Source organism: Bactrocera dorsalis, chromosome 4 (assembly GCF_023373825.1).
Source record: "Bactrocera dorsalis isolate Fly_Bdor chromosome 4, ASM2337382v1, whole genome shotgun sequence".
Taxonomy (NCBI): Eukaryota; Metazoa; Arthropoda; class Insecta; order Diptera; family Tephritidae; genus Bactrocera; species Bactrocera dorsalis.
In genome coordinates, this window is record NC_064306.1 from 870,715 (window position 1) to 896,669 (window position 25,955).

General features: G+C 40.1%; 1 protein-coding gene across 18 annotated transcripts in view; it reads right to left on the reverse strand.

Moving 5' to 3' along the window:
- LOC105230484 (potassium voltage-gated channel protein eag) overlaps window positions 1-25,955 on the reverse strand; it is a 95,383-nt gene that overhangs the window by 24,549 nt on the left and 44,879 nt on the right. For 12 of the 18 annotated variants that reach the window (XM_049456106.1, XM_049456111.1, XM_049456108.1 and 9 more), the window contains exons 3-5: window positions 13,328-13,448; window positions 7,559-7,671; window positions 2,474-2,578 (exon numbers count right to left, since the gene is read on the reverse strand). In XM_049456106.1, coding sequence (XP_049312063.1) covers window positions 2,474-2,578; window positions 7,559-7,671; window positions 13,328-13,448 — 339 coding nt within the window. The remainder of the gene's footprint in view (window positions 1-2,473; window positions 2,579-7,558; window positions 7,672-13,327; window positions 13,449-25,955) is intronic. The other 6 variants (XM_049456115.1, XM_049456113.1, XM_049456120.1 and 3 more) reach the window with 1 other exon arrangement.

Genomic DNA, 25,955 nt, shown 5'->3' on the forward strand with positions numbered 1-25,955 from the left:
CTACGAGTTGAATTATAATTTTTTCTCCTCTGCAAACTCAAACTAATTGATGTTGGACTGGCCTCTGTATTTCTAATAGTTCCAATTTTCCTCCAGAGCAATTTAAATACATTTCAATGAAAATTCAATTCCCAAACATTGTTGAATTAATCCATTACAACACTTATTGGCTTGGCCACTCCACACACTCTCATACATTGCCAAACAGACAAAGCGTTGTCGGCTCTCTGCTCTAATTAACCTCATAACGTAGGCAGGTGCGTATGATCAAATTTGGCATATGTGTGGGTGCGAAGCCGCTAAGCGCCTGTGCATATGCTTTTTGCTATATAAACTTTGCATTACAATTTCAACTGAGCAGTGCGGCGAACTGTTGGGAATTGGCAAATCGTACAGCCGCTGCAATTAGTGGCGCTCGAATAGCCACAGGCTGCTGGAAAAGAGGCTGGAGGCTTTTGGCGTTCGTAAATGGGAAAATTCGCAAGTGCAGGCATTTTCTACTCTCGCATAAATAGATATTTTAGCAATAATGTGAATAATACATGCAATAGCAGTACTTTGAAAGTGCCTACTGCCCAAAAAACAATATTTACAATAAAACAATTTTTCGTTTTGAGGATTCCTGTAGGCAATTAACTGGCGTGTTCTACGTGTTCCAGCTAAACGATCTCCATTGCAGATATACTTGTACATAAATGTCATGTGGCATTTGTACGCACGTGCCTTTGTTGCAATATTCATTTCATTGACATGCAAATTTCGTAAATAATTAAAATATCATTAGCCCACCCTTAGTTAATTGAATGCTCGCAGCAATTTTAATTAAATTTCAGCAAATACTTGTTATGACTTTGGAATGCTTACGGTTTTAAAAAATTTAAGAATTTCCGACACTAAATAATATTGTACTGAGTTGTTGATTGTTCAATTTGAAAAATTTATTTTTTTATTAATTTCTTGATATTTTTATTTCCACATAAAATTGACTTATCTTCTCATTACGTGATAATATGCAGTTTAAAGCTTTATACTGTCTTTTCATGGACGCCAATTGCGATAAAGCAAAAGCAGCAGCTGCTCAAGCTATTGTGTCAGCTTAAACAACAAGCAACAATGTGACAATTTTAGTGCAGCTGTTGGAATTTTGTTTTCAGCTCAAAGTAAATGAGTTTAGGGAACATAAAAAGCTACGAAAAATTAATAGCACTGTTGTCAGGTCTTTGGATTTCTATTGTTTCATAAATAAAGTAAATAATACTTGAAATGACGCGTACTTGTCAAAGCTTCCTGAAAAATATAATAAAATCAAATTTTCGAAGCATTTCTATACACATTTGAACATTCGCTTAGTTGAACTTTATCTTCTCCTACTACTCTACTTTATTTATCTCTTATTTTTTATTGCTTTCTGTTCTTTTTTACTATCTTCCATGAATTTCCAGTAAAATATTTTCAGCTTCTCTCAATAGCTTTTCATGTACCCGCCAGTTGTACTCAAACACCTTTTTACAGTTTCTTCTCAAAACTCACCACAATATAATAAATAAAAGCAATAAAATCGAGAAAACCGAACAGCAATAAAAGAAAACTTTAGCTAAACAGCTGTAGAAGAACGATATAACAGTAAAATGATTTACGCGAACTTTTGACGTATGTTTCAAAGTCAAACATGCAATAGAAAAGGCGAAAATGAAGATATTAAATAGCGATTGACAAATAAAAGCGGCTTGAAGTGTTCTCGCTGTGCTGAGACTGCGTTATGTCTCAGTTTATCGGTCTCACCTAGTTATATTCATAAACTTAAAACAAATTTAAGGGGTTTGAAAAATATATTAGGAAAAAAAGTAGTTCATTTTAGATATGTCAGTTCAGAGTATTCATCAATAGCTTGTTGAGGAAGTGTTTATAGTAAAACTATATACGTCAATGATAAACTGGAAATTCTCTAAGTAAATAAGTTTGTTGAACTTTGTGACTAATGCAGTGTTGCCAATTTTCACCACCACTTTAAGTTAAGAATATTCAACAATAAATTGTTGAGGACAGATATATATTTCTAACAGAAGCGAAAAATAAATCGCAAATCTTAAAGTATGTAAATTTGTCAAGCTTTGTGATTAATGCAGTGTTGCCAATTTTCACAATAAGTTGTAGTTCACAAACTGTAAATTTCATAGTACACTCTTTTATGCTCATCTCTACATAAAATCACATTTTATGAAATAATGCATGAAAAAAGGCATAGGCAAGTTTAAATTCAGGGTTGTTTAGGATTCAACCTATTCTACACTGCACCGAAAATTCACGTATCTGACTAGACGTTTCTATATTTATGGTGGCTTATCATACTTCTGAGGCATTAACTAACAACGTTATCTGATATATTTGCTAGCTGACTACATGTCTACGTTTTCTACGTATGTGTGTGTGCATTTGTTTGTGTATTCATAAATACAAAATCCATTGTAGTTGCCTAATTTGCCATTTTTTATTAGCTGCTGCAGCTTTGAGTCAACCGGGCGTTTTGTACCTGGTTGCGACTTTCCATACTTCGACATCGTACAGCCGCATTGAGCATCTGAAACAATAATTCAAACCAAATGTGCAATTAAAAAGCAAACAAGTGTCGGAAGATATTTCAAATTAAAATACTGTTTTTCAGCCTACTATTCAATTGAAAGCAAGCGATAATTGAGTATGCATAGGTCAAGAAATAAATTTAAAAACTCATTACTTAAAAATGTATACATTGAGCTGAACCATTCAGTATAAAACACAGTGAACAAAGAAAATAAATCAAAATAGGGTTACGTTTTTGTTGGAAGTACCAGAAATGTTATTATGTGCTCAAAGCCTAGCCATTGATGACGTCAAACGAGTACCTGTAGCTGTCGCTGTTTATGCATTCCGCCTGCATTAATGCTGATTACTTGCAACAAAAAAAAATGTAATTCATAGCGACTAGCTGGGGTGCATTGGCTGAGATCTGAAAGGCAATTAACCTTTTACTAATGGCACTTAGCGTAATTGCTGTTATGATACACTTTTTTATCTGCTTTACACTATCCTTTATTAGCAGTTCCTTCAACTACACACATACACTCTAGGTATGAGCTGAGTCGATATATAAAGTATACAAAAGCTACGAGTAGGGCTTGATAAGTTGGAAATAAAGTATTTGTATGAGAAACTTCTTCATTTCACGAGATATCTTTACGAAATTGGCCATGGATTATTGCCTGAAACAATAGTGCAATCTCCGAAGAAATTGTGCAGATCGAGTATATGTAGCACACAGCTGCCATATAAACTGAACGATCGGAATAAAGTTCTTAAATGGAAAATTTATTCATTTTACATGATATCTTCACGAAGTTTGGCAACGGTGCATTCTCTGAAGAATATGTTCAGATCGGATAACTGTCATATAGCTGTCAGACCCATTGAAACAAGATAGAGATCTTTTTGTACTTCCTTACGCTTTAGGAATACCATCTGTAAAGGACACTATAGCTTCCAAGCACGCGAAGTTAGCTTAGGACAAATCAGTCTATAAAAGTCTCTCCGGCGAATATGAAATATAAAAGTTTCGGCAGAAAGAGCAACATATTGGGATAACGACACTCTCCCCTCATATATAAAACAATTCATTAATGTACCGTTACACCAACTACAGCAACAATGAGCAGCCATTTGTGCCACATGCATAGCTAAGCTATGAGCGCTGCCAGCTACCAACAGCTTCCACATTTGTTGGTAAAAATTTGCACACGACTGTAAGCGTCTATTTTTACACAGCATTGTCGGTACAAGCTAACAAGTTGAGCTGCACAATTTATGCTGTTGCATATTTAAATACGATGTAGGCTAAAAATAAAATCAACTACCGAAGAAGTCGGCAGCGCTATGTGGCAGCATGATAACATGTGTTAAAAACCTAATAATACTCGCATGTAAATGCATAAACTACCGCACAGTGAGAGTGTGTGTGTGAAGACTCCGCGTCTGTGTGCCACAGTTAGCTGCATGTGTGGCTGCCACAAGCACAACGTTGCATATTTATGAGCGCCCAGGCTTGCCGCTGTGCGACATATGTAGTTTATCGGTGTATGTGTGTGTATACAAATAAACAGCTTACTACATGTGCAACAACAACTTATCGGGTTCATTTGATGTAGTCATATGCTACACTGCTTGCTTACGGCACAACAACAGCAACAGCAATACAAGTGTACCTGTGTCAACAAGACCGAAAGTTCAACGAGTTGCCTACTTTAAGGCGCACACACACGGGCGCATGGTGCATGACAAGTGCAGCAAAGTTGTGCATAACTTCTACTGCATTAGTTCGCAAGTTGAAATGCAAGTATTTGGTAATTAAACACTTTGTTGGCTGTGACGAGTCAAAGCGCTGGAAGTTGGAGTTTTTTTTTTAATGTTGCAGCTTTGAGGCAACACACGCGTCAACTGCAGCGACTATAGCTTCATCATAGTCTTCATACTTTAATTAACTCTTAAATATCCGTGGTGTAGCCTGTTTGTGGTGTGCCGTTATCTGTGTTGTTATTGCGAATACCGCTTTGCCCGCAAATTTTGTCAATTTTATAGGAGCCAACAATGTTGCCAGCGTTGTGAGTGTCTTACGTGAGATTAAGTGTGCCGCGAATTCCAAAAAGTGCTCGGAAACTCACTGCGTTCATGATTAATTATAATAAATAAGAAAGTGAGTGTGTAATGGTCTTTAAGTCGCGTCTAAGTGAAGCGGGATTAGTAGAAAGAAGACGTCGGCCTCAAGGTGTCCAGTTTAAGCAATAATACATAATCTACATAGCAATTACTCTTTTTGGAGCTACCTAAAGCCATGCTAGGCAGAATAAGCTATTGTGAATATGGAAGCTCCTGCCAATACTTTCAAGCGGTTTTCTTAGTCGAATGAACCTTTTCTCAGCGCTTTGTGCGCACTTTCAACCATTTTCGAATATGTTTTTATTTTACTTTATTTATTTTATTTTACTTCAAACAAATTTTCAATCGCCAGATGGCGCTATATATCAATTCACCAATCAAAAAAATATCTTTTATTCACTCTTTGTTAATAATTTATTGTTGCATTAAATTTTTCGCACAGTTCACTGGCTCGTTTGAAAGCAATGCTATTACAATATGCAGTTATTTACTTTATGCTACATTGCATATTATTTTATTATTATACGCCTAAAAGTATGCACATAAATATTTGAATAGCTCCGGCAAATATTGTTGCATTGAAAGGCTTGCATACAGTTATTAGTTCAACGATTAGCAAAAACCAAATGCAATACAGATAAATATACTCAACTATATGCGTTCCAAGCATACATTTAGGCGCTCTAGCATGGTAGGCGGTTGCAGTAGTCTATAGCCTAAATGTATACACTTGTAAAATATGCAGTCATTGCTTACACAAAAACCACCGTTAATTAGAACAGCCACAACCATAATCCGCTGCCTGTGGCAATTATTATTTTATGTTCAAATGTTTTTTGAATTATTTAATGAAATGTGTCAATTGCTTTATTTTAAAATTACATTTAGCACACATCCGCGAGCTAAATTTGATTAGCATATATCTAAAACGTCTACAAAAAGGTTATCCAATGTTAGCCGCAGCTTTGCTTCCAACGCTTGTAGCTGCAAAATTGTCAAATGAAGCGAATTAAAGTGTTTTCAAAAATTACATTTACTTTCTCACTTGTACTCACAGTGCGAGAATCGCAGTTAAAGCGGAAATGGCAGTAAAATGCATTTCCTAGCGCTTATAGCTTGTCGCTCATCGCTTATCAACGAGCGGAAATGACTAAATCACATCCAATTGCAATGAATACAGGAAGCGCATTGAGGTGTCTCTAGCTGTATGGCATGAACGCGGTCGCAGGTACGAGGCGTTGTAGATGAATGAGCACTGATAAGGAGTGATTTCAAGTGTCGCTTGAATGCCACAGATTTTCATTGCAATTTGGCGCTAATATACATACATACATATGCATAAAACCGAAGTGAGAACTGCCCGCAAGCGTTTCGTCAAAAATATTGCGTTGCGAACTATTTATAAAGATAAAAAAGTATACTTTTAGTTGCGTATAGTGTAATTATGAATTTGAGTGCGCGAAAAGGGTATGTGAAATGTATGGCTTTAAGCATTTTTTCTATCCATGCGCCTTAATATCATTGCACTCAAAATTCAGCAGTAAATTGCAGAATTCAAAAAATGAAGCATACCTTTTGGCTGATATCAGAATATAAAGCATACATTTAGGCACATATTAAAAAATGGGTTGAGATATGCTGTTTTTGTTGCAAAATGTTTTGAATATGCTATACTAATACATTAATTTAGAATTATGATTTTAACACTGTCAGTTTATTTAAATTTCTAACACAACAGTAGCTCATATAAGTATGTATACTTCAATGTTCACCATTTACAGGCTGTTAATGCGCCGCTACATGAGCTTATCACATTTTGTAATCATATAACAACTACTCACACACACACACACACAGGCGTACAACAAATTGACCTCATTCACACGGGAGACGCCTCCCGCCTAATGGCCACTTTAACCCACTTAATGGCCACTGCGGCCTGGTAAAGGCACTAAAATGCAAAGCGCACACATTTCCAGCGAATTAGACGCGAAAGCGCCACTACAAGCGCACATTAAATCATACAAATTCATATAATCATACACCATACACACACACGGACAGCTCATTCGCATATGTGAGAGCACCTAACAGGGGTAATGAATATAATATTGCAGATTGTTGGGCAGATACCAAAGCTTCAATGTGCACAAAGACGGCCAGCCAGGCGGAATATTATTCATACACATTTATACAACGCTAAGAGCTGGTGGAACATGCCCTTTATCACAAAGACACGCGGTGTGTTATGTATCCTTTAGCTTCTCTAAGGGTATGTCTGTATGTAAGTGTACTTGTCCAACTACATTGTGTGACAGTTCGCGCTGCGACGTCTCGGTGAATGCGCTCTCAGGCACTTTTTTGCTTAAAATTACCAAAAATGAGTTAGCATACAGAATGAATGAGGCCAGGTGTGAATTCCAAGCAAACGAAGCGCCATGAATAATGCATGGAATTATTTTAAAGCGCGCTTCAAGTTTCCTAATGACACAGTACAGCCTTTCGGTGTATTAATAAATATGCGCCATTTAACACACTTCTTTTAATTTCTAGAGATTTTAATTATTTACCGTTATACAAGTAAATATGCTAGCTTTACAAAATCAACAAAGCGAGTCAAGCCAAACTACAATTTTAGTTATTTCCGTATTTCAAAATGCCAAAACTTAAATAAATTTTGTGTCAAGAGTGTAGCTCATTTCTAAGTAGTCAGTCTACGCCTAGTTAGATATTTAGTTCTATAGTTTTTACTGTGAAAAAGTGTTTTTTTCTCTACTTCAAACGCATTACTCCTTATCATTAGACATTTTTCAGCTTACTCTGAAACACTTAGTTTTGACACAAACCGCAAGCTTTTGGTTCTTCTACTCACTGTTCTTTTTGTAGAGTAGAATTTCGAATTGATCTTGCTGCTGATTCTCCAATGTGAACTCCAGCCGCGCCACCGTTTCCTTGTCTGTCAGCTCGCCATACATGAAGCCGCATCTGAAATGAGAAATTGTTTATTGAATGTTTTTTAAAAATGATAAACGGTATGAAATTTCGAAAATAAACTTTATTGGGAGATATTGGACTAATACGACGCCAACTACCTGTCCTCACCGTATTATTTAACTTTACAACAGATAAATCAAATATCTGTGGAGATATCGGAATAAAACTTGATGACTTTAAGTTACGTCATATCAAGTCCGAACACTGTCCAAATTCCAAAGTAGTCAATGGGGAAAGACTTTAAGCTCACTTGCAGGTCAACACCACTTGTCCGTAATTTGCCTTCCCGATCACCAGCACATTTTCGGCAACGAGAAGGCAGACAAGTTGGGAAAGCTTGGTCACTCTTTAAACGCTCTAAACAGAGAGTTTTGCCTTATAACAATAATTACTGCAGCTGCACGCAAGAAGAAAGTACTGAAATGGGTTTCACTTTCTCTGCGAATGCACAGCTCCGACACAAACCCGACACAAATATACTTGCAACCCATCAGACACCAAACCCTGAATGGTTGTCCACAAAAAGCAGAACAGATACAAGTACGCAGTAGTTTGGTTGAGACTACCAAATAGTTTCAGTGCAACGTTGCAAAGGAACTGTAAGATTATCAGGTCCTACGATAGTGCATCAAAAAGGCGCATCCAGTGATTGAGCCCATGGTGGCAATTTTCCTACCTACCTACCTACCGAGTTACTGAATATGTGAACTTCAGTACATATGGCAGGCAGTTTTTTCGTTTGAAACAACCGTTAACCACCATTAAGTTAGAGCTTGCTTAATACTTGACTTTTAAATCATATTTAGTTTAAGCGAGAGAAAAAATTCAGTTACATAATATGAAAATTATAGGTCACTGTTATATTTCATATTAAAGAATTTGGTCTTAGAATCCCTTTTATTTTGGTTTTTGTGAAGATAACCCATTAGATATATGGGTAGGTTAGGTTAGGCTTAGAGGTCGATCCTAAGTGGGATCTCAATTAGGTAGCTTTGAACGCTGCTCCATTGTGGTACCTTCATAACACCATTACAGATCGACAAAACGCTTTGGGCATATCAAAATTTTGTAGAGACTAGGCAAATGACAGTTTCGGTTCGACGAGTGCAAGATTACCGAAATGATTCAACCACAGTCTTGCAGAGGCTGGACAATGGAGGAGAACTTCAGCATCCTCCATCTAACTTCAACAACTAGCGTCCGATTCTGTATATATACATTTTTCTTTAAAAGAATTTAGTATATACCAAACATACACACAAATTCTTCAATATTTGACTTTATGATTGTATTTACGACAGTCACCAAGCCAAATGAAAACATCGAGTGAAGAGCGTGAAATCGGCACACACCAAATAAATAATTTCGATAAACAAAAGGCAAAGTTTGCACAGGCAGCCCAAGGATGTGGACGAAGCGGCTGGCAGGCGCTGCGGAAATTGCTGAAAATCAAACACAAAAGCCAATAAAATAAACAGAGAAAGGCAAAATTTGACACAAATCCTTTGGCGAATGCGGGTTGTCGAGCACGAAAGTGGAAAAGGCGGTGGCGACGGCGGAGAGGGTGTCATTACTAGGGCAGTGGCACATTGTGCATTGTGCCACATAAATGGTGGCGCAACGCGGCAGTCGGGAGTGTAAAGCGAAGATAAAAGTTCGCATGAGGTTTTGCCTACTGGTGTGTGTGTGAGGCATGCGAGTTCGACACGCAAATGATTGATATTTTTAGTTGCTGTGGCATGAAATTTACAACAAAAGCAAGACAATCAGTTGAATATTGAAAATATTGTTATTCTTCATTGCTTTTTTGGCTGCAACACAAATATTGGCCGCAAATCTTTTTGTTGCCGCGCCGCCACACACAACCTTGCGGCGAAATGTGTGAAAAAGGAAACAAAAAGCAAAAAAAAATCAAAAAAATCAAAGCACGAATGTGTGAATAAAACCAATGTTGTCGAAACAGCGGCAAAGTAAGCAAACAAAATTTAGGAAAGACAACAAGCACAACAACAGCGCAACACTGTTTGCAACCACAGAACGCAGCCGCAACCGCAGTGTGAGTGCGGGTGACAATGCCGAACACCCGCAGCGGCAATAACAAATGCAATAGAAACAAATAAGAATAACAACAACAAGCGCAGCCACTAAGCCGCTTACATAGCCAAAACAAAAGCAAAAGCAAAGCTATTGACTTGCGCCTTGCGATATGTTGCATGCAAGCAAACAAGCGTTGCTGCCACACACTCACAGGCGCTGGCTTATGCATGTGCTGCCTAGTTTTAGGCGTTAGCAATCAAATATTACTTGATTTTATTGCTGTTTTTGGCGTTGTGGCCAACAAAGAGTGACTCGGTGCTTTGGCAATACAACAATGGCTGGGTGAGGGTTCTAAACTAGGCGAGGGCATGCACTAGTCAACACGGAAAGTAGCTTAAATTGGGTTAATTGCCGTTTTCCCTTATGTAACTAGTTTCGACGAAGTCTATTTGACGGGCCGGTGCTTACAAATGATAACAATTTGTAGGGAGAGGACAAAGCTACTCAAACCAGGGGCTTGCAACATTCAAACCGAACCTGTTCTACAATTTGTATTTCATACTTTCTTAAATTCCAGGCTTTCATTCTTTGCTATTGAGTTCACATTTTTTGTACTAGGCTCAGAGGATATGTATTGTGATGGTAACCAACACTTTGACAGTGAGAACAGGGCTTTGGTACTTTCTTCGGTTAGGTTAGGAGATCGATCCTGCACTTCAACTGTTCCAGTTTATACTGCGAAGAGTTGAAGTACATGCTTTCTTAGAAAACATATTTTAGGTTAGCCAAGAGATTAAAAACCCACTTCTTTCAGCAATCTGTGTGATATCGAATTTCTAAGTACACAAGAAGCGAAAAAGCTGCGTTAGATTCATAAGGTCACGACCGCGTTTAGAAAAATACAAAATCATCATAAATAGCGGTAAAAGACGCGTTTTAGTGCAAATTACCAAGTCATACCAAAGAAATGGGGGAAGTAATGAACACAAGGACATCTAAAAATAGCAAAAGCGCGCCGCAATGTAAACAGACAACACTAAGGCAAGGCAAGCAAAGTTCAGAACGCCAGCGGAAGTGGCTAGCGAAAAGCTGAAAGCGCTTAACTAATGAAACGGACCGCAGCGAAAGCGGAAAGACGTGAAAAAATACGCAAATCATTGCAGTGAGCAGCAGCTGTCGGCCTCTAAAAGCCAATTTATGGACTAAGCCGCAAAGCGGCACGTAAGCGTATGCTAAGTGAGTGAGTAGGAGGGCGGAAGAAATTTACAGCCTGAAAATCAGCGCCAAAATGGGAAAAAGTGCGCCAAGCAGGCAAGTGAGCTACAAAGGCCCGTGAGGTGGAATGAACAGTTCACAAGATATGAGGTGTGTGTTGGGCGCTCGCTTTTCTTGCGCAATGCGTTAAGAGGTCCGAATGCCTGTTGACTATTTTTAGAAATTAACTGCCTGCGGCTACGGCAAACATTTGTGTCACGTAGACGGTAAATCAAGCGCTGTCACAGTGCTAATTGCGCCCTGGAGTCGCCGAGTTCCACGGTAGCGCTGATGGGTTAACTAAGCAGCTGTGGGTCAGCGCATACATCAGCCAGACAACCGTTGCCAGTTGAGGAATGCAGCAGAATGTGGCAGCTGAGTCAAAGTGCATTGCCAATGTGCTGCTTGCGGACAACCAGCGGTGGTTTGGCAAATACGGAGCGTTCCATATGAGTTACGACTTTCAGTGTGTATTTAGACCTTGTAACACACATCTTTACACAGCGAAAGAGAAATATTGTGGGTGTGATTTTTTATTGCGCCTTTGTAGACAAAGCGTTCTTTACACAGAAATAAAAGTTGAGGAGACGATGGCTGCGCAACGGGTTCATGGTATTTGCCGCCAGCGTACGACTTGCTACTAGACTGCTTTAACCCGAGAAAAGATTTTTGCAATAAATCTCCAAATATATAAAAAAATAAAAACATAACCGAAGTTACTTTCATCTGATGTAACGACTTCTTTAAAGTAAAAAGAGCTCGGCTATCAAAGTCGCAAAGCACCTAACCTAAAAAGGCACAATATACAGTTGTGCGCCTCCACACAGGCGGCCGGAGACTCCGCTGTTCAGCCGAAGTGTCTGTGTTTATTTAGCACAGTTAAGCAAAACGGTGCCTCTGGAAATATACCACACAGCCGCAAACAACAACAATACAGTTTTTGAAGGCAATGGGGAAAAGCAAGTTGGCGCCGTCAGACGACTTGGGGTAGCGGTGTGTTAGCGGAGAGGCAGGTGGACAAATAATAAATATGATAGGCGCGCAAAACGATAAATGACGTATCGTCGCTCGACAAGTGTATAAATAAAACAGAAGTCGGTTAACCAGTGAATAACTTTATAAGTGAGGATATAGGTCGGGGTCATTGTGATGTGTATACGTGTGTGGTGAATGTACCGACGGCACATACAAAATATTGGCGATGTGCCGTGGATTAAAGCGGCGCCAGTTTAAATACTTTCTAAGTTTTTGATTTCAAATTTAATTTCTACTTCTTTGGCGTAACGGGAGCTATTACAAGCGCATGCAACTCCACCAACAATCTCCCCTCTTTACGCGCGCCCACTTTTTGTCACAAGCTTTCCAATTCGTTTTTGCTCTTGACTCCAGCCTTCGTGTATACCTTGGTTCCCACATTGCTTCCTTTACTGCCGCGCTTTCCTCACACGCTCTCATTTGCTCTGGCAAAATACTTTGCATAAATTCCACTTTGTTTCTATGCGCTCCCAGGGGCGCTGCACAGTCACGCTTAGGGGAGAAAGTTTTCAACTCAGCTGTCATAGCTAATGAAAGGGATTTGTTTTACAGTCCGAAACAAGTGAGCAGGCAATGCTCACTAGGGTTAGAAAGGAGGGGGTTGGGCTCATATTTTAAAGCGTGCTAAATAAGTTCCGCAATTTGTTAGTTAGAGTTTGCAGTCTAAGCTCGTTGCTTTATTTTCTATAACTTAAATGTTAACAAACTTTGAGATGTGTGATTCGAGCTTCAATTCTTCAGAGCATTGTCTTTCCCAATAGACTTATTCTAAGATAGAGAACTGTTATGTTGGCCTTTGTTTATATTAGGATGAGTTGAGTTGAGTTGAGTTGAGTTGAGTTGAGTTGAGTTGAGTTGAGTTGAGTTGAGTTGAGTTGAGTTGAGTTGAGTTGAGTTGAATTGAGTTAAATTCAGTTGAGTTGAGTAGAGGGTTGACTCGCAAAATCGAAACGGATCTGTTATTGCTGATGTTCATGGCTGATGCTACTTAAATCGGCATACTTTTATGGAATATAAAGTCGACCGGACTCAAATTTGATCATGTAATCGAGGTTCCTACAGTTTAACTGTTTTGTGAACGCTAGCTCCGGCATCCGCCATTGTTTCTGTGTCGTCCAAACATTATTCGACTACCTTGCAATATTGCTTAAACCACTAACCCTATAAAAAATTGATGCCAGAGATATTTATCGGAACACATATTACAAGATAGATTGCGGTATCTTCAATTTTTTTCCTATCTTCATTTAAACGTTAAATATTGTAATATGATAAAAGCTGTTGTTTCTTTCGAAGAACCATTTTATATCTATAGACTCACCTGCACGACTTCTGCATGACTTCAGCACGATTATAGCCGCTAATCTTGCAAAAGGACTCATTGCAATAAACAATCGGAAAATCCACAATCTGTGCGTTGGCCAATAGAAACGAACTGTCCGCTGAAGATGAGAAAAAAATACTGTATTAGCGCTATAAAAAGCAGAATTGAAGAAAACGATGAAATAAAAAATAAAAAATACGATTTAACTTGTCTGAACCTCAGATTTCTGTGACGTATGAGTAAAATTGCAAGCAAGTAAGCAAACACCATTTAATTTTACACACGCTTAAGCCATGGCAATTCCACTCTAAACAACGCGCCATTGATCAACTTCCTAATCTCTGTCTTCAAGCCGCAGCTCACCTAACCCCGACAAGCAACTTAATCACCTTTCAGCGCGCTTAATCCGCCACTCTCTCGCATTTACGGTTAGGCTGCGAATACCACTATCCACAGCGAATGCATTATCCTTTCGCCACACACATACATCAATAGAGATACATATATGCGAACGCAGCAGCCTTGTTGTCACAACGAAACGCGATTTGCAACATTTTCGTTTAAGCAAAGTGTCGGCTTTTCTTTGCGAGCCATAAATAGTGAGAGTCTTCTCGATACCTGTGAGTGTATCGCGGAAGTTGGTTAACTGCAAAAGGCAACGTTTCAACTGTCGATTTACTTGAATGCGTTCGCTTGTGGATAGACGATAAACCACGATTTATTTGCATTATGCAATAAAACAACAATAACGAGTAAATAATTTAGCGAGTAGTGCGGATTTTACTAAAAACGCAGCAATAGTGTTGAGTGTGTAGACACTACCAGCTCAGTAGGGCGGATCTTAGTGCTTGCAACAACACTTTTTGCTTTCACCTTTTCTTCGTATTCCAGCAGCGTATATGCCACACATGTATGCTGGGGTGTATACGTGTCTGTAAGCACTTTTATCACATTACATTTTATAACGCCAACTTCATTTTATGCGCGAAGCTGAGACCTTGAAACTGTCAGATCCCTTACTACCGCACAAAGCTGGTTGTTGTCTTCACCAGCTGCAGCTCAGCTTAATGCCCTAATGCTGGAGTGGTGTGAACGTTCAACAAAATGCATACCAACATATAACGGTTTTCCAGGGTGTTTCCAATGTTGGCAGTAAATTTAGTTGAGCAGTCACAATGGTTAAGATAGAACGGCGCTTTCCTATGCTGTTATTGAGTATCAAATTGCTACTGCGTTTTGTGAGCGCCGTGCTTACTCTAACGAAACGAAAGTGAAAATTGTGGATAGTTAACAGAAATGGCGGTAGAAATAATGGCGTTTGCTCCGCAATATGCAGACACACCCTCACTTAATGCTAACGCTGGTAGAAAAACGGAAAATACTTTTGAAGCCGTTCTTTCAATCTATAGATTTGTCATTTCCCAAGCATTGAAGACGTCACGGAAGGCGTTCTCCGGAATAGCCTTGAGGGCCGAGGTGCATACTGCTTGGATCCCCTCTGTCGTCTCAAAATGCTTGGCTTTCACCGGCCTTTTCAAACAAGGAAGCAAAAGAAAGTTCGGGGGCCACATCTGGGCAGTAGAGCGGCTGCTGAAACGTTGGGATGCCAACCTTGGTTAGGTAGCTGTTCACAAGAAAGGCGGTGTGGTACCGGTAGTTGTACCCAATTGACCCTTCGTTTGAGTCTCTTGAGGACTTACACAAACTTGGTGTTGACAGTTTGTCTAAAAGGAACAAAACACATTGCAAATGTTTGTCGAAGTCGCAGGTCTCCCAGCACGGTCTTCATCAGCGACTTCTTCCGGGTCCTCCAAAAAGGCCTGGTGCCACCGAAACACACCATTTCTTGCTAAAGCAACATCTGGCTAAGCCTGCTTGATCATATCAAACGTCTCTGCTCGGAGACAACTGACAAGCCGTTAGTTCATTAGCTAGGAACGCCCTCTACCGAATCCAGTCGGTGCGTGGACGCTCTGAAGTACAGTCGCGGAGCAAGAAAATCAGTCCTGTGTGATAGCTTGGCGAGCTGAGTCGATTTAGCCATGTCCGTCTGTTTCTTCGTCCTTCCGTCCGTCTGTCTGTATATATGCGAACTAGTCTCTCAGTTTTGTGATATCGATCTGTTATTTTGTACACGAAAGACTTTTGTAAAGCAGTAACGGAAGCTTGAAGATTCCAACTTAGCAATTCCAATTCTTGTGTGGAACTACTTTTGAGCTAGTTCGCAGCTGGTCAGTTATTTTCAGCAAGAAAACTTTAAATTTCTTTCGAGCTCTCATATTTCTCGCAGGGTTTGTTCAATACTTTTTCCCATTTTTTTGCTGCGTGCTTTTAGGCGTTCGCGTACACAACTAAATTACAAAGAAAAACACTTAAAAAGATGACAGCAAAGTGCTTTGATAAGCACACACTCACACACGCTCAAGTGTGATTGTAAATTTGCACCCTGCATGTGTGTGTGTGCGTTTTGGGCTGGCGTTAGAAATGAAGGCAAACAAATTAAATTTACATAATTAAGTGTCAGCATATTTATTTTTTCTACTGTATTTGGCTTAGCGGTGTTGATTCTGAAACTTATATGGCCAGCTCGCAGCAGTGATATGTTTATGCTTTCGTGGGTGTGGCTTGGTGGCAAGCTCACATGTGTGATTGTTAGTATTGGGCCTTGGGTTTAGTCAGCTGCAGTTTTGTACGTTTGAATTTATATAAAATTTATTATTACATTTTTTTCAAACATTTGATTTTTCAAACGCTTTTTTGCCTCATGGCCTGCCACATCATTATTCAAATTGATTGTTACAAGTCAATCAATATCTGTTTAATTTATTCTACACTTGTAAGCTGATAGACATGCATTTCCAATTATGCAACTGCGCGTAAAAAATTTACAAACGGCTTTAATTAACATATTTTTTTTTATTTTTATAGCATTACCTTTGCATGTACATTTAAATGGCATATCAGATAACGCTCGGCAGCTAAGTGCAAAAAATGTCGACAAAAAATATTATAAACAAGAAAAAATTGTGAATAATACCATTAACAAATACAAAAGATTCCTTACAATAACTTTGAACGGTCCCTACCATACATGATAGTTATATGTTATAGTGACACGATCAGAATAATTTCTCCGTAAGTTACTTGACTGCCCTAAATACTATGGCATCCCGAATTTCGTGAAGATATCTCGTTAAATGAAAAAATCATCAGTCGTCGCTGGCTTTTTGGCATAGGCCATAGACTTGATGTAGCCCCACAGGAAATAGTCTAACGACGTCAAATCACACGACCGAGGTGGTCAATTGAATGGGTTATTTTGGGTCTTATTGACGAAGCCATTCAGCCAAAAACAAGCCTCTTCGCTGACCATGATTTTTCGATGAAAATCCGGATCAGTTGCTGTTCATCCCAATTCACGAACATGCGACGATTCTGGTGGTCAAGCAGCTTCAGTTCTTGCGTCAATTTGACTATATAAAGATGTAGGCCAAGATCTTTTCGCAAAATTCGCCACAACGACGTCACAGAGATGCTCAACGCTTGAAAACGACGTGTGAGAGACTGTTTTGGGGCTTCCTCAACTGATGCGCTAGCGGTAGCAGTATTCTCGACACTACGGACAGTTTTTTGTCTCGTTAGCACGAGAACATGCTGTACTATGCCTGTGGATTAAAATTTTTCAACTAGACACTCAATTTTTGATCTGGCAGGACGATTATGACGACCATAAACTGAACGTAGCGACCTTAAAGTTGAGACCACCAACTAATAATTTCGACTCGTTAGATCGTATATCTTTCTATGATGAAATTTCATACCTTATTGAAGAGAATTGTCAAAAATACGACGTCTTTTGCTGTCCCTATCGGTCTACGCTTGCAGCGTCCCTATTGAAAAACCCGTTATGTATACTTTATATTTCTGAGGTTTCCTTCTAGTCGTTATAAACTTCGTGGCAAACTTAATATGCCCCGTTTAGGGTATAAATATATCAACATATCGCATAGACAGACGGATTATATTTAAAAAAATTATATTTACGCATTTTTTAATCAACAGTCAAACAGTGATCACGTTACGAAAGCAAAATTTTTTCCATTCACATTTAATTGGCTGCTAGTTGTTGTTGTTTTTTAGAATTCTATTTTGCAGGTTTTTTCACTTAAAATGTTATGCATAATCCCCGTTATCGCAACTTTGGCTTACAAGCATATTAAACTCAAGCTTTTTGTTGTCACAATTGATTGATGATGCCAGGCTGCAACCTGCTGACTTAGTATTGCCTACTTTTGGGCTGACTTTTTGGCAGGGTTGCATATTTCGCAAAACTTTTGTTGTAACGACCACCTTTGACCTATGACCTGCCGTAGTCAGCACACCACGTTCTCCATCACTTGGTCTAACAAATATTTGCCTGTCTGCCAGGTCCTTCTGCGCCTGCAGATATGTTATTGTTAATGGCAATGTTCTTAGGTCGCCCACCTATTGTGCCAGCAGAGATTTTGGGCGCTAGACGACAATCAAAGTGAAGACAAATGATTTTCTGAGATGTCAAAAGTGCGTACATTGTTAATGTTGTTGTACAATATATGACCTACCGGCTTTTGATGGCTTAATTCTTGGCGCAGAAGACATTAAGTTAAATGGTGCGTCAATCAAATTATAAAAGTTATAGTTTTGCTCAATTTCATAACTTTTTTCATAACCTCTCCGCCAGGCCTCTTATATAAGTTTAGTTTTTTATTTCAAAATCCAGTCATATCCCCGTTATTATATTCTAAAATGTTGAGAGTTTTCTACAAGAAGGAAAGAGCTCCACCACTACTTGTACTGGGTGTTTTGTTGTAAATTTATTAACGAGTTTATGAATATATTCCGTCACTTCCAGGAATGTATTTTTTCGAGTTTATAACTGGCTTCTGCCTTCCTGTTTGCTATACGCTCTCTGGTGACTCATTAACGACTTTTCTCTTAAATAAAATCAGCTTTGACTTGAATCAGTTCTGGTGATGCCTCTAAGGCAGCATCGCTACGGCGTCCGTGATCCTGAGCCCGTTTATGATCTCAGGTTGACTCCCTTCAGTACCGAAATCAGTAACACTGAGCACATTTATAATCTCAGGTTCACTCCTTTTAGTGCAGACTCACTGGGTCTTTTTATGATCTTAGATTGGCTCCGTTTAGTGTAAAAGATGTTACTTTCTCTAACCTCCTTTGTTTTTTTTTTACTAAAATTGTGCGAGAAAATGGTTTCTCATAAATTTGCTGACTTCCCTGATTAGAACTTGAGAACAGTTCATTTTATCTTCCTCTCGCTCCTTCTCTCTCTACCTCTTCATCTCATGTTTTTACACAATGTAGAATATCTTAAATCAGTTGAGAATTTAAACTGTGTATCAATGAACGAAGGTTTTGAATCATATTCTTTAAATTCTCGAGAATTCCAAATATTTCCTCTACTTTTCATACAAAAATTTAATGCCCACAGTTCACTCGCGGTTTCTGCAACGCGGCGCTAATACGACACTAATGTCTCCTCCTGATTTATGTAAGGTGCAAGTACTGTACAGCGACCGGAGCGAAATAAAATCGCATAATTTGAAAGAAATTAAAAGAAAGCAGCTACAAACGCGAAAACGACGCAAACGGAAAGCATAAAAATATAATCATAAACAAAACCAGATTTATGCACATATGTATTTGTGTGTGTGTGTGGGCGCTGAGCGGCAGACCACAGAATATACAAGCATAAACAACGGAGCGAATAAAAAACAAGCAGAAGAAGGTGGAAATAAACAAAAAATGTGCAGCACAAATGGTTACGTGGCATGCCACAAGCACAGTGTGGCAGCGAATGAAAGCGAACGGGAATAAAAGCAGCAAGCTGCCACACAGTGCCTTTGTGTACATAAAATACCGATGTACAAACACACGTAACCTCGTATGAAAGACATGAAAGGAGAAAGGCGAACAAGCTGCGAAGAGGAGGTGGGCGTGTAGCACACAAGTTTGCTTAACGAGTGTTGCAAATGGTAGCGGGGATTTAAGGACATGCCACAGCTAAAGTGGGCGGTGAAGAAGGTAACGTAGGTGCAATATAAAATTCGGGTGGCATGTGGGTCGCACAGTTGTTGCTGAAGGTTGGCGCTCCGTTGGATACGGCCGCTTAAGACAGAGCAGCGGCGTAGCGGTGTGTGGGTTGTGGACCATTTGCCACCCTTGAGTGAAGGTCTACTAGCATGTTGTCTGACAGGTGGCAGCAGTAGTCGCGAAGGTAGCGTGATTTATGCACGGTAGTTCGTCGTCGGGTGCACACGGATTGGTTGCAATGAAGCTCAGCGCTGTGGTGCACCAAATAAATGCTATAGATATGCACCGCAGTGACACACGGTCGCAATCTGTGTGGCAAGTGTGGCTTCCGCACGGAGAAGTAGTCACAAACAGTTTGGCATGTGTATAAATTTAAAGAGTGCATATCCTATCGTGTTTATTGATGGTTGCAACACAAGCGAAATTTAGCGCTCTCCAATGAAACTTGAATTTTAGCTTATTCTTTAATACAGGGTTCGTCCGGAAAGTAGAAGACAGAAGTTTCTTTAGCAAGAAGTGGTGTGTTCCGGTAGCACCAGGCCATTGTGGAGAGTCGGGAAGAGGTCGCTGATGAAGAGCGGAAGAATAAGCGAATCCAAAATGAAAACGATGCTGATTATATTTTTGGACATCAAAACCGTCCATCATGAATTTGTACCTCCTGGACAAACCGTCAACGGCAAGTTTTACGTGGAAGTCCACAAGAGACTCAAACGAAGGGTCAATCGAGTCCGACAAGACATCGCATCTTATTGGAAGTTGCACCAAGGCCGGCATCCCATCGCTTCCGCATCAGCCTTACAGCCCAGATGTGGCCTCCCGGACTTTTTTTTTGTTTCCTTACCTGAAAAGGCCGATGAAAGGCAAGCATTTTGAGTCGACAGAGGGGATCCAAGAAGCATGCACCTCGGCTCTCAAGGCTATTCCGGAGAAAGCCTTCTGTGACGCCTTCAAAGCTTGGAAATTGCGCTAGCTGCGCTGCATCGACGCAGAAGGAGCCTATTTTGAAGAGTTTTAAAGATTTGTAACGATTGTTTCGATAAAATTCTTAGAATCGACTCGGTCCTATTACTTTCCGGACAAACTCTGTAACTTCTTCTGCTAAGCTTGTTAGTTTGAAGGCTTTGAAAAATTGGATTCTTGCGTTCTTTAAGTGGTTAATGTGATTCAGTGAAATGAACACATCCTTTATTTGGTTGATTTTTCCAACGAAAAGCCTTCGTTTGCTCCCATAGTTCTTGATTCGAAGACGACGTTACCTAATTGGAAAACTTTATATATGTAACTTAAGTTGAGGTCCGAAGTAGCCATTTCAAAACAGTTTAGGTACAGTTGATAAAGTTTGCAAATAAAACCGAAAATGAAATTCTTCCAACTCATGAGCAAATACAATTCCATATCGCTGAAGAAGCCAGCGCCATTTGTAAGTGCCGCCCCCACTAATGGCATTTGCGCTTTGTAGTTGTAAACATAAATTGCATGGCAACAAAAGCACAGCAAATCAAGCCAATGTTGTGGAGATTAAGAAAATAAATTCGTATTTGTGTTGTTGTTATTCATTCTGCTTGCACTCGCTGCCACTGTAAACAATGCTGCCTTTGTTTGCCACTACAAACGTATATAATATTTCAATGGAGCACACGGTTGTGTGTGTGTGTGTTTGTGTGGCACGCGACACACTTATTCACGTTACCGACGTCATCGGCAATCGTAAAATGAGGTTGTGCACCACGACTGTTGCATGCCACATCATATTCGCTGCGATTGGGTGCAGTTGCCACACTGTCCTGTCTCACTTCGGCTTGCATTCGCCTAGTTTTGGGTCGCTGTCGTTCTGACGTCATTGATAAGCGGTGCTGGCTGGTTATTTTGTAGCGCAAGTGGGCCAGTGGAGGTCGCCCGAAGCACGAATGCATGTTGCACTGCTACCTCGCCGTGCCCATCGCTTGCTGTGTTAATGTATTGTGTGTGTGTGTGTGTGTGTTTATTTTTCCATAAACCACTTATGCTCGCTTTTTGATGAGTAATGAGCTCTGACTCGGTGGCAATAATAGTTGATTATGTTGCAGGCACTGACGGCGGCGCCGAGGGCAGCAACGGCGCACGAGTCCGTTGAAAAATGCTTCGGATTAACAAAATGACACAGTGGAGATTGCGAAATTTATCGGTTTTTGGCAAGTGTACAAAATGCTAAAATTAGCTGCGCTTTTGATTGGCGTACAAATTGATGTGCTGCCATAAGCTTTGCGGAAATTTATGCAAACAGTTAGTCATGATGGCTGTGGTTAAGTTTCCGAATGGCCGCAGATATGATGGAATGAAAGCTAAGTGGTTTTAGAAGCCGTTGAAGCTATAAATTACAGCAGCTCGTTGAGTACAGCCGTGCGTATGAGCAACATGTTCATGTCATTTTTGAAGCTGCACCAGCGTGTCTGCTCAGTTTGTTCGAAAGCGATTTGAAGCAGATTGAATGCGTTTTGTTTGATCATTCAATCTGACCGGTTTTTTTGCTTCTCGTCAACATAATAACACATATCGGTACAATGAAGAAGAAGGTGCTAAGACTATTCCACTTGCCTTTTTCCATACAGTTTTTGCAGCAAGTGTCCAGTAAGCTTTCCAATCTTAACGTAGCTGTTAAAACCCCCACAACTTGCGAGAGGTCAAAAGGAACTTCCTACAGCACATCAACCGATAGAAACCCAGCACCGTCCAAGCTCTCGAGAAGCCCAGCTATCCAGTATTCGAACACACGATGATAGAGTCGTTCCCATTCTACCAAAGCGGCAATCTTGAATACACGGTTAGTCAGCTCAATGCTGGTATCGCCATACGTAAAGAAGCTCACTATCCCTCTCCGCCAACGGCTTCTAAGCCCCAGCTCGAAGCTGATATGGGGGCAGAGAAAATGCCGCCAGGGTTTGGCTTTTCGATTCTATGATCCAAAAGATCCAGTATAAGTCAGAACAAGTGAGGATTTCCTCATTCCAAAGGCTTCATAGAACAATTAGTTACTATGCTGAGATACCCTTCAGTCCACCATAAACAAGTCTTTTCAAATCTAATTGTGAAAGAGTTTTCAGGCATCTAATGAAATTTGAATCAACACTTAATTACATCAAGTCATAAACAAACTTCAGCGTTTTTATTAGCCAAAAGAAGATGGCGCCTTCATTCACACATTCATATTCGAAATTACATACCAACATAAAGAAGTGCAAATTCACTTTTCAACTATTCGCATGCTCATAGTTAGATATGCGCGTCCGTTTGCGCCCGCAGACCTTGTTCATTGCCGTGCTATGCATGTGTACCGTTATTGCAAGGTGTGCGCTTGTCAGCAGTCAATACCTGACGTTGATCGATGAATTGCCGCAATGTGTGCTCTGCTGTGTGGCAGCGAGTGGTAATGTGGCAAATTGTGAGGCATGCAAAGCAACGGCAAACAAAGATGAAAATATGCGAATACAGCGAAACGCACACAGCTGCAATGTGCAAAAGTCAAATCACGTTTGCAGTGGCAGTACTGATGAGTTGGACTTGTCGCTCATAGCTGAGTGCGAAGATATGTTTGTCGAGTCTGGCTATTTACCAAACACCACGCTGACATCGAATTCCCGGTTAAACGTGATTTTCTCACCTTAATGGAGCTAAGCTAAGTTGTGTGATTGGTCCCACAATATTAGTGGTACATTTGTGAAGCCGACTAATGTAGCGCCAATTGCAATGGACGTAAAAGCGTAGACCATCCTGGAGCAGCTCATAGTGGATGATTCATTTCCAATCCCACCAACCACATCATTATCGTATTTGATCCACTTTTCGTCTTACTTCTACCATTCGCTTCAGAAATGGTTCGATTTCATTTCGTTTCAGCAAAGAATCGCAGATGTTAATTCGATCCATTAAATTTTTCACAGACAATTCATGTGGTACCCAAACATCGAGTTTCTTCTTATAGCCAGCCTTTTTTAAATGGTTCAAAACCGTTTGATGATGAATGTTAAGCTCCTTAGTGATGTAATGGCTACTTATGTGACGGTCTTGGCAATTTCTCCCAATCTTTTCCACATCTATTGACAAAATACGAAAAGACTTTTTCGACTACACAATGTAATAGTTATGAATGTCAGACCAGAAAGAGAATGCCAATGCTTTCAATGATCAATACTTCTTTCTTTGATCTGGAATTTCGCTTATTTTAAAGAAGAAAACATTGTTTACATCTACTCAAATTCCTCAAGATTGTCAAACGTCATTTTAGAGGCTTCAAAGTATCGATATGTGAAGAGCCTTTTTATTTACGCCAGAGCCTTTAACTACCACACCAAAGCCACAAATGTAGCCCTGGAATGACAATAAACACCCACACAAACAGTTAGACGCACATATACACATAAAATATGTTCGGGTTAACCTTTGAGATCGCTCAGCAACACTCATAATCGGAAATTTGTACACACAAATGCGTAGCACGCGCAAATCTCCGAAAATTATGCAATGCAAATTTGTTGGCAATAATTGGTTGCTAAGCGTTCCACTCGCACACATGTCAAGAGTGTGGATTTCACAGTGAGCATCAATCAAAAACTGTAAATTCGGTGAGATGCGCCAGTGTTGGTAGACGTTACGAGCACGTGTGGGCCGCTGCATACGTTCATTGCTGTATGTGTGTGTGCGTAAGAATAATGACACTTGTAGTGTTTCCACAGCATGGGCGCGCCTGTGGAGAGGGGTCGGGGGGTGTGGAAACTGACTTGGTGGCTTTGCTTAATATTTGTAAAGCACAAGCAACGGTATATTTCACCCAACAATGTATTTCCGTGCACATATGGATGCGTTAGTGTGTGTTGGTCGCCCATGCTTGTGTTTGTTTATGTAACTTGCGCTTCTGTTTGCTTAAGTGGCTCTGTAATACACAGCTCGGGCATAACAAGCACGCGTGCGGCCGCAACAACTGCAAGCCAGCACCTCGGCGGCGGTGTGTTGGTGTGGCGGCGTGCGTGTTTGTAGCTGCTTGTAACCACAACAATTTAAGTCATTGTGTAAAAGCATAGTTGAATTTCGTCCGCTTAGCAAATGCAATACAACTTAATCCAATTTGCTGATGATAACACTAAGTGTTGCAATGTTGCAAGTTACTTATAAACACTTGTAAATTTGTGCATTTACCGTTAGTCAAGGTGAGCGACAGACACTAAATGCAGCGTTTGTAAATTTGTAAAAAAAAACTGCTGAAGGCAACAACATTTTGAGAAATAACTGTACAGAGTAATGAAATAAAGGCGGAGCGAGCTGCTGGAGCTGAGCTTGCTTTACGCCAAAGGCAGCGGAGTCTACGAATTTGGCATGATAACTGATCTACAAACATCCACAAGCTCACTTAGGCCACTCCGAACCCTTTTGATGAAGCTAAACCCCAAACACAGGCTCTAAAGTAGTTAACTTCCAACTAGTTGTAGCCTCTCAGTTCCTCAGCTTTAGTTTTTCAGTGAACGGTGCTTCTAGGCTACAGCACAGTACAATTCAAGTATCGGGCCTTAAATTAGTGCTGTTGTAAAGCCACTTGGACGCACCTTATCCTAAATAATTGTATAACTAGCGCAGCACCGAAATTGCTGGAGCGCTTCTCAGCTTTTTAAAGTTCCAGCGTTCTCCGCTCAAGCGTAAATTGTTTCCCGTTGACTTCCTTCCAATCTATTTCTAGATTTGAAATGTGAAACTTTACGCAAATATAACAAACGCCTGGCAGCTGCGCAACTTTCAAACCCACAAAGCAAATGCCAGCCTGCCGCACGCATAACTCTTCGCATTTCTTACTATTTTTGCGCTCACAATTTGCTTGCCACATTTGTATTTCGCTTAACCGCAAAAGTTGTAAAAGTTTTATTCTTAAATTTTAGGCCGCAAGCGCTTCGTACTCTTCCCTCGGCACTTGGGCGTGCTGAATTTCCGCTGCCAATCTCTCTCGCAGTTTGTTGCATACTTGCAGGCGCTTGTCGATGGCAGCAAATCGTGAGTTGTGCCCATTTCTTGCTACAAATTTAGCCAAGTGGAAATAAATTTGCAAGAAAAGTTTTTCTCAAATGAAAAGCTTTGCAGCAAATGCTCCAACGCATTTTTCGTGCGCAGCGCGGCGTGTTTGCGGTTTGCGGGCAGCCAAGCGCCGTGTGGTAGACTTGCACACATACGTGACGCTCGCCGAAAGTTTACTAAGTATTTTTGAAAAGTTTTATCTAATATTTGCTAGAAAAACATTTCTTTACTTCAGATGACTATGTTACAAGGCAAATATTTGTTTAGCGTCTACGCAAATTGTGTTGCTTGTCAGATATATGCGGAAGTCGTGGAAAGTTTATATTTGTGCTTGGCGTAGTCATGGTCTAGGAAGGAAATTTCCGACGCCCCTAATTTTTTCGCGGTTTTCGATTTCCCACGAATTGTTTATGGACCTAGTATAATGTCAGTTTTACTATAGATTCCTTCTTGTTTTCTCAAATCAATTTCAAACAGTTGTTTGCTTCGCGTAATA